The sequence below is a fragment of the Papaver somniferum genome, chromosome 4 (assembly GCF_003573695.1).
Source record: "Papaver somniferum cultivar HN1 chromosome 4, ASM357369v1, whole genome shotgun sequence".
Lineage (NCBI taxonomy): Eukaryota > Viridiplantae > Streptophyta > Magnoliopsida > Ranunculales > Papaveraceae > Papaver > Papaver somniferum.
In genome coordinates, this window is record NC_039361.1 from 40,141,761 (window position 1) to 40,150,740 (window position 8,980).

Here is an 8,980-nt window from a genome sequence, read left to right on the forward strand (position 1 = left end):
GAATAAATGAGAAGTAATCATCAAAATGAGATGAAAATGGAAGTTGCAGAGAGGTTTAATGGAGGGTTTTTTTCAGAGAAAAGTTCGGTTACGTCGCAAAAAACAAGTCTCAGCCGAACTTTTAGTTCGGTTACGTCGCAAAACGTTTGGTTTCGTCGCAAAAAGTTCGGTTATCACGAATTAATTTCTTCTTAACCGAACTCAGAGTTCGGTTGATTAGCAAAAAGACTTTTAACCGAACTCCTTGTATTAGAACAACACAAGTCCATAAGTTCGGTTCCTTCGTAAAATAATATCACCGAACTTTAATTTACAAAAATAATGAGAAGTCCAAAAGTTCGGTTCGTTCGCAAAAATGTTAAGTTTTCTTTGTAACCGAACTCTACCTTTGAAACTTCGTAACCGAACTCTACCTAATTCGCCAAGAAATAAATTTCGTAGTAACCGAACGTTTGCCTAATTGCATATATGCATATATAAGCCCAGTTCGGTTGATTCGCAAAATATGTTGGAGTTTGCGAACCAACCGAACTTCTAACACTAGGTTACTTTTAACCTGCAGTTCGGTTGGGAACTTGGTTGCGTTGAAGTTTGCTAACTAACCGAACATACCTCTGTAAATATTATTACTAAAGTTCGGCTACCTGCGTGTTTGAAGAAAGAAACCGAACTTTGTGTTCGGTTATATGTTCTTGACATTTATTAACTGAACTCCGTGTTCGGTTACCTGTTCTTCACACTTGGTAACCGAACTACCTGAACCTAGCAGGAATTTTTTATAAAAATTTACAGTTTTATGAATATTTGGACCAATTCAACCACCATTATCTAAGTTTGAAGCATACTTGGGTACCCAAATACTCTTCCTCCGGTTGTGGTTGGTAAAATCCATCATTTTCATCTTGAGATTGAGTTTGTGGAAGAATACATTCACCATCTAAGAAGTAACTCATATATAAATCATTGTGACGATTAACAAATACTCTAGGAGAGGATGGAGATGAAGAATCAGATGAGCTATCATCACTTGAATACTCAAGCTTAGTGAATTGGAAAAAAAAATTAATTTCCATGTTTTTCATCTTCATCTTCTCTAACTTTACTCTCTCAATAATTCTACTTCTTTAGCTTAATCATTTCACCAATGATTTCACTAATCATTACCCAAAATTAATCAAGAGGGTAGTTTAGGTATTAATATAAATGTCTAGATAAGGGGTGACCTAGATTTACTTCTAATGTCTTACTAAAAATAGAACCATTGTCCCCCAAAAAAGCCATGGTCCCCAAAAAATCGTTCTTAGACTTAGCTAAGGAGCTAGTTGGGCTTGCACACCCATGCTTCAAGCTAGCCTCTCCCTTGGGCTTGACCGGAATTGTATCGGTTCGGTTGGTACTTGGTGCTTGTCAGTGACACATAATCTATTAGTTTTTCTTTTTCTTTTTTTTATACTAGTCCCTAACGCTAAGCACTATGGTGTACAATTTCCCTTCCCTATCCCATAATTGTTGGGAAATTTCTCAGAATCCATCTACTATGGTCTTTCATATCCCTTCTAAAGGATATCCCTTCCCTACATTTAAAACTGGATCAGATCTAATCCAGGTAATAGGGAAGGGAAATGGGTTTCCGTGCAAAATTCTGCTTTACGGATACTCAGTTTTTGTTTTTCAGTCGAAACGGATACTCAGTATCCGTGACTTTTTACAAGAAAACTAAGTCTTCGTTTCTGGTTTTCCAAGTTTTACACTAAATTCTTTTCTTTTTCTACTAAAACTCTTTTATTTACCTATTATATCTCCATTTTTTACTCTAAATTATATTATATTTTTTACAAATATTTCGAAATTGAATCTGGATGTATTCAATTGAAAATAAAAACAAAGACAAAACCAAATTAAACAAACAAGATGACTAAAAATACAGGATGAAGCTAGTTTCATCCTGCTTTAAAAAACTGGAAAGTAAATCAACTAGCCTAGCCTACAACAAACGATCAATTCACCAAAAACATTTCACAAAACACAACAATACATCCACGTTGATCAAATTGAATTGGAAATACAGGATGAAGCTGGTTTCATCCTGCTTTTAAAAACTGGAAAATAACTCAATTCCAATCCTACTTACTGCAAGAATGTGAACAATTTACAAACAACACAAAGATGTTCAATGTTGATCAAATTGAGTACAAAAACATAAGAAGAACACAAACATGATGATATTATACTAATTCAGTTCACATACAACAATGAAAAACCTAAAAATCAATTCCATCAACAATCAAATCGATAAAATTGAAAAATAGGATTATCACTAAACCCTAATAGGTCAAATTGACCAAGGTTTGCAGCACAAAAGAAAGATTATTAGTAAAACCCTGGATAATAATCACCAACTAAACCCAAAAATTAACAAAAATCCATCATCAAAACACAGAAACGCATAACAAGTTTATGTTTCTTCCTATTACAATTAAACCAAAGCCAAAAATCAATATGGGATCTAAGAATCATAATCAGTTACAATACGTATGAAATTGAAACTTAAAACTCACCCGTTTAAACGTATGAGAAGATTTTGATAGGAGAATATCTTAAATTGGGTTGTGTTCATCACCATCACAGATTTGAAGAAGAAGAAATTGAAGAAGAAGAAAATACGAAGTTCGTGTCGACTGAAGAACAAATTTCTTCTGTAGAAAGAAAGAGAATTTTTTTTTAAAAGGTTAAGGGTTATTTTAGGTAGAACGTATTTTTTTTTATTTTCCTGGGCAGATTACCCAGAATGGATAATAGAACAATATATTTTTCATTCTCGTCCATCTAAACAGTATCAAAATTTAGGTGTCTTTTTCACTTAGGAATTGTGATTTTAGGGTTAATTCACCAATTTTGTGTTCCTTTTGGCTAACCCAATGGATAAGGCAAAGTATTAGAATGTTCTCAATGCTTGCACTTCTCATATTAAGACTAGAATATTATAACTAACCTTTGCGCAAGAAACTAACAGTTTACTAGATGAATGTAGTAACAGTATACTAGACGGTTACTGTACAAGAACATGATTATAATTTTTATATTACAATTAGAACTGAGCATATGTACGCTTCAAAATTAAGCATTTGGGAAGTAGTTATTCATGCAGAACAATGTAGCTAGTATATACAGTCTAAACATAGAGGCTTGGATCAGACAATCTTGGCAATGGGATTGCATGTAGGGGTGTGCTTATCTTCAACACAATGCCAAATTTCTCTGAAAGATCAATCTCGACACCTTCTGGCATTTTCAATTCAAATGAATGCAGCAGAGAAGCTAGTGTATACGGTAATATCCTCTCTACTAAAGGAATACCTACACATCCCTTTCTGCCGGCACCAAATGGAATATATCGGAAATCATTTCCGATAAAATCTGATTTGTCGCTATTTTGCAAGAACCTCTCTGGTCGAAATTCTAATGGATTAGCCCAATATTCAGGGTTTCTTTGAATTTCCCATGCATTGACAAGAACTTGGGCTCCTTTCGGGATTGCATAACCTCCCACGTTACAGGTCGAACTTGGACACCTGGAAACCAAGAGCGGTACTGAGGGATGTAAACGAAGTGTTTCTTTGACGACTGCACCCAAATACGGTAACTTGGATATATGACATTCTTCTACATTGTTGTTTCTCCCTACAACAGTGTCCAACTCTTCTTGGGCTCTTTTCATTATCCTTGGTTGTTTAATCAACTCGGCCATTGCCCATTCTACTGTCACCCCGGTTGTATCTGTCCCGCCAACCGCCAAGCTCTGTCAGAAAATTAACTCTATTAATCGTTATACTGTAAACCATAAAATCATTAAAGAAACATCCAGTAATTGCTTCAAAAAAAAGAAAAAGGTGCCATAAGTTGCTTAATAAAATATACTGTAAATAAATATATGTAGTTATGTACCATGAACAAAGCCTTAAGGTTGGTTGTGGTAAAAGGAGTTTTAGATTTTCCTTGGTCTGGGAGCTGTAAAAAGACCTGTAGGAAATCCTTGAATTCCTTCTTCGTAGCATCTTGATCTCCATTTGTCTTTAACTCGCGATCCATCTCCACCCTTTTATTAATAATTGAGTCGAAGAATGGATCTAACCATGAAATAAGCTCTTTCAATCGCCGTTCTACACCTTGTAAATCAAACTTTGCTAGAACAGGAAAGAAATCAGAAATATTAGTTCTCCCTAAATAATCGATCACTTCTCCTGCTACACGGCCATATTCGAGCCCAATTTTATTCCTTTCCTCGTCACCAAATGTACCACCCCACATCATGCTCATTATCACATTAAGCATGGTGAGAAACATTTCTTGCCTTATGTTGACTGTTGTGTTAACTTTTGAATACACACTTCTTAAGGTTCTTCGAATTTCCTGCCGTCGAAGAGTTGAGAATGAATCGAGGGTGTTTTTACTAAAAATCTCTTTGACGCATAATGCACGTACATTTCGCCAGTGTGGACCATAATTCGTAAATGTCATGTCGGCACCACCGTAGCTATATGACTTCGCTGCTACCGAAGGATCACGGTTTGCAAACGTCGAGTCGAGTTCTTTCATGACAACTTCAGCTAGTTCCGGTGAGCCCAAAACAATGACAAGTTTGCTACCTAATTTGAGCTTAAATATGGGTCCATATTTGTTGGTTAACTTGGCAAAATACTTATGTAACTCTGGATCAATGAATGGGATGTTTCCTACTATAGGTAAACCTAGAGGACCCGGTGGCAACCTAGAATTCCGATCAACTGGTTTCTTAAGAACCCATAAGTAGCACGAAATTGCAGTTAAGATGATAGAAATTGTAAATAATGCGCGAGTGAGTTCATTGTTGGGATTCTTGGCTTCCAATAACCATAACCATGCCTCCATTTCTAGATGAACTAATTCAGATTTTTAAATGGAAAACAAAAACTCCCCTGAGAAGTCTAACTAGCAAAGCAAATATCTAGCGAAAACTAGGGTTTCACGAGAAAGAGCTCCGGTTTTCTCTCCTTCCCTTTCTTTCTTTGCGTTATTTATCTCCTTATGATTTTGCGCTTCAATGGCGCAAAATCAAGACAATAATCCGCCTGTTTTAGGTAATCATCAAGATAATCAACCTAAAAGGATATGGAATCAATCTCGAACAAGGAGCATCTATATCCCACGGAATAACGCTGCAAACCCTAATGCTATGAACCCTAATTCGACTGAGCTTGGGAAGCAGCACGAAGATGGAAATCCTAACGCGTTTAGGAATCTGCATGAAGATGGCAATCCTAACGCGTTTAGGAATCTGCATGAAGATGGCAATCAAGGCGCGCATAAGGAAGGATCTTATGCGGCTATATTAAAGAAGAGAACACATGTTTTGTCAAGGATTGATGCTGACACGCTCTCTCACCCTCCAATTCGTTCTACAACAAACAATGATGTTTTGATTAAAATTCCACGAGAGACTCATGCTAGAATTAAGGCTGTGTGGAGATTTTGTTTGGTTGGGCGTTTGATATTTTTCAAAACCCTAAAATTCGAGGATGTCAAAAAAGATTTATTGAATCAATGGAAGCTATCAGGTTCGGTTCAATTTATTCCATGGAAAAAGGGATATTTTGTTATTAAGCTTGACAATGAAGATGATCGAAAACGAGTAAGCTATGATGGTCCGTGGAGGATTAAATCTGAAACTGGGTTCCAACAGCTTAAAATTCATCCATGGACGCCTATGTTTGATCCTGGGAAGGATAAGATTACTAGAGCTGCAGTTTGGGTTCGTTTCACGGCTTTGCCAATGGAGTTTTGGGATGAAGAGACGATTTTTCGAATGGCAAGAGGGCTTAGTAAGCCGGTTTCTGTTGATCCGCGTACTCTACGTCATGAATATGGTTACTTTGTTGCTGCTTTGATCGACATAGATTTCTCTCAATCTTTAGGAAGGATTTTGATTGATGGTGAAGAGAATGAAGAAATTTTTGTTCAAGATTATGAAATTTTAAATAGGCCAAGTTTTTGTGATTATTGCAAATCTATTGGCCATAAAAAATCTGATTGTAGAACAAAAAAGTATGATGATTTGAAAGACAAGGCTGATGAAGAAACTGATCATGTGATCAAAAAATCAATTGAAGCTGATATGGATGATCTTAAGAATTTCTGGCAAAAAGAACGTATTCCTAAAGGTAAGAAGAATGTACCAGAAGATCCTCCAATCATGGAGAAAGATCAAACTAACAAGCCTGGAGATGATCCAAAAACAATGAAGAATTCAATTCTTGAGATGGCTACTGGAAAACATATAATTTTCCCCGAGCATAGTGCTAGTTTTGGTGAAAAATTGGGTGAAGATGGTAATGAATCAGAGATGCACAATGATGGTGAGGTATTGTCTGTGCCGCACAATGATGGTGCGTCATTATCTGGGGTTCGCAATGAAGGTGTTGTCCACTCTGTGCAGCACAATGATGGTGTTGTTCATTCCGTACAACGCAGAGATGATGCCAACGATGGTGGTGGGACTTAGCCTGTGCTGCACAATGATGGTGCAGAATCTGTTTTGCGCAATGATGGTGTTGAATCAGTTTTACGCAATGATGGTGCAGAACTTGCGGAAACTGTGCAAGATAATTTGCGCAACGAGGATGATACTAATCTGGAGATGCAAGAGATGGAAGCTTATAAAACTTATGAGGCCATGAAAGAGACAGCCCGGCAACGTGAGGTTGATGCTGAAGTTGCTAGAATTCAACAAGAGGTGGCTAAGACAAGGCTAGAGAATTTGAGGAAGAAGGTTTTAGATTTGCAACATGCCACAACCCAGCCAAGTTTGGTTAATGTTATTGACAATGAACATGATGATACTATGGTAGCAGCTTGTTCCCCAATCGCTAGTCCGACTCCTATGGATGATCATGATGAAGCTAGTTTTAGTGACGCCACTAAAACTTCAAGAAGATATACTCCGGCTAAATCTTTAGATAACCTAAAGATTTGAAACTGGGACCGAAGAAATTGATGAGGTAGTTATTGAAACTGATGACGAAGTTGCAGATGCGGTGGATACGGTAGCAACAAATACTTCCAAGGTAGTTGAAGAGGATGCAAGAAATTTGGAGTTACTTGCTAACAAAGAACAGGATGAGCGTGAGAAGAAGGAATTGGTTGACAAAAAGAAAAAACCAAAAGTTACTAAAAAGAAGACTATTACTGTGGCAAATGTTAGTCAAGTTCAAACACGAGGTGATAAATCTTCCAGACAGGGTTCGACAAGCCCTTCGAAGAACAAAGTTAATTAATGCGTGTCTTTTATTGGAATGCTCAAGGCTTGGATAAAGATGGTGCAAGGGCCAAGTTGAGTGAGCTATACCGCTTGCACAATCCTGATGTAATTTGTATTGCGGAGCCGCAGGTTCGTTGCACTACACGTTTTGTTAGGAATTTAAATTTGCTAGATTTTTGTGAAGATGTTATCACTAATGAGGTGAATGGTGAGAGAGGTAACATTTGGGTATTTTGGAGGAATTCTATGGCAAAGCCGAATGTTCTATCTTCTTCAAAACAAGCTATCACTTTGGATTTTTCTGGTAATTACATCACGGCTGTGCATGCTTCTTCTGATGCGGTGGCAAGGAGGTCTCTTTGGCGTCAACTGGGGTTGGGATTTATTTCTATTCCGTGGTTGGTGTTGGGTGATTTTAATTGTGTTTTGCATTTATATGAAAAGAAGGGTGGAAGGCCGATCAAAGAAATATATATGAATGAATTTCGAAGTTGGATCTCTGACAATGGTTTGGTGGAAGCAGATGCTATTGGGAAGAAATATACTTGGTCTAATTGTCGGAGTGGCATTCATAGAATCGTTTCTAAACATGAAAGGGTTTTTATTAATGATGCTTGGCATGATAAGTATGCTAATTGGATGTGCAAAGCTATGCCAAGAATTTGCTCTAATCATTCCCCTCTATTTGGTTTTGCTTTTGATAGTCCAAGCCCAAATAGGGCTCCTTTTAGAATTCAGAAAATGTTGCTTTCTCACCCATCTTTTTTGGATTTTGTAAAGGAAAATTGGAGTGTCAGGCTGGATGGTGCGCCTCCTTTTGTTTTCACGTCTAAGTTGAAGAAACTAAAGGATGCATTGAATATTTGGAATAGAACAGTGTTTGGGGATGTTCAGTTTCGCTTAAAACAAGCGGAATTAAATCTTGATAAGGAGAATGATATTCTGGATCAAAATGTTAGGTGTGAGCTGCAATTTTTGAAGGTTGCCGATGCCAGGAAAGCTGTTGATAAGGTGCGAACTGAATTGGCAGTTATGCTTAAGCAAAAATCGAGAACTAGTTGGTTAGAAGATGGTGATCAAAATACTCGATTTTTTCACAACACCATTCGAATGAGGAGAAGCCAAAACACAATCTCTGAATTGAAGATTTCTACTAACTCTACTTTGTTTTTGCACGATGAAATAAAAGATTACATTGTTGATCACTACCGTGCAAAATTTAATGGTGGAGATGTGCATATTGATCCAAAGTTGTTTGAATATGAGCATGAAAGCATCTCAGCTGCTGAAAGTGCTTTTATGGATGCTATTCCGTCTTTGGATGAAGTTAAGGAAGTTGTTTTTGATCTGGGCGCGGATTCTGCACCTGGCCCTGATGGATTTACAGGTTCTTTCTTTAGAGTCTGTTGGAACATTATTTCTAGGGATCTTTTTAATGCTATTGCAAACTGTTGGGCGATGCGGAAAATTCCTAATGGAATTAACTCTATTTTTATTGTTCTAATCCCAATAAATAATAAATCTGATGCTATTAAAGACTATAGGCCAATTGGTTTAAGCAACTTCTTCTTCAAAATCATTACAAAGATTATGGCTACCAGACTTGGTACAGTGCTGAATAAATTGATTTCTAAGGAGCAAGTGGCTTTTATGAAGGGAAGCAACATTCATGAAAACATAGCTTTG

General features: G+C 37.1%; 1 protein-coding gene across 1 annotated transcript; it reads right to left on the reverse strand.

Moving 5' to 3' along the window:
- Window positions 1-3,001: 3,001 nt before the first annotated feature.
- On the reverse strand, window positions 3,002-4,908 carry LOC113272393 (flavonoid 3',5'-hydroxylase 1-like). The gene is made up of 2 exons (XM_026522236.1): window positions 3,946-4,908; window positions 3,002-3,799 (listed from the first exon to the last, which is right to left on the reverse strand). The coding sequence occupies exons 1-2, from the start codon at window positions 4,906-4,908 to the stop codon at window positions 3,173-3,175; spliced, it is 1,590 nt and encodes a 529-aa protein (XP_026378021.1). The 3' UTR covers window positions 3,002-3,172.
- Between the last annotated feature and the right edge of the window lie 4,072 nt (window positions 4,909-8,980).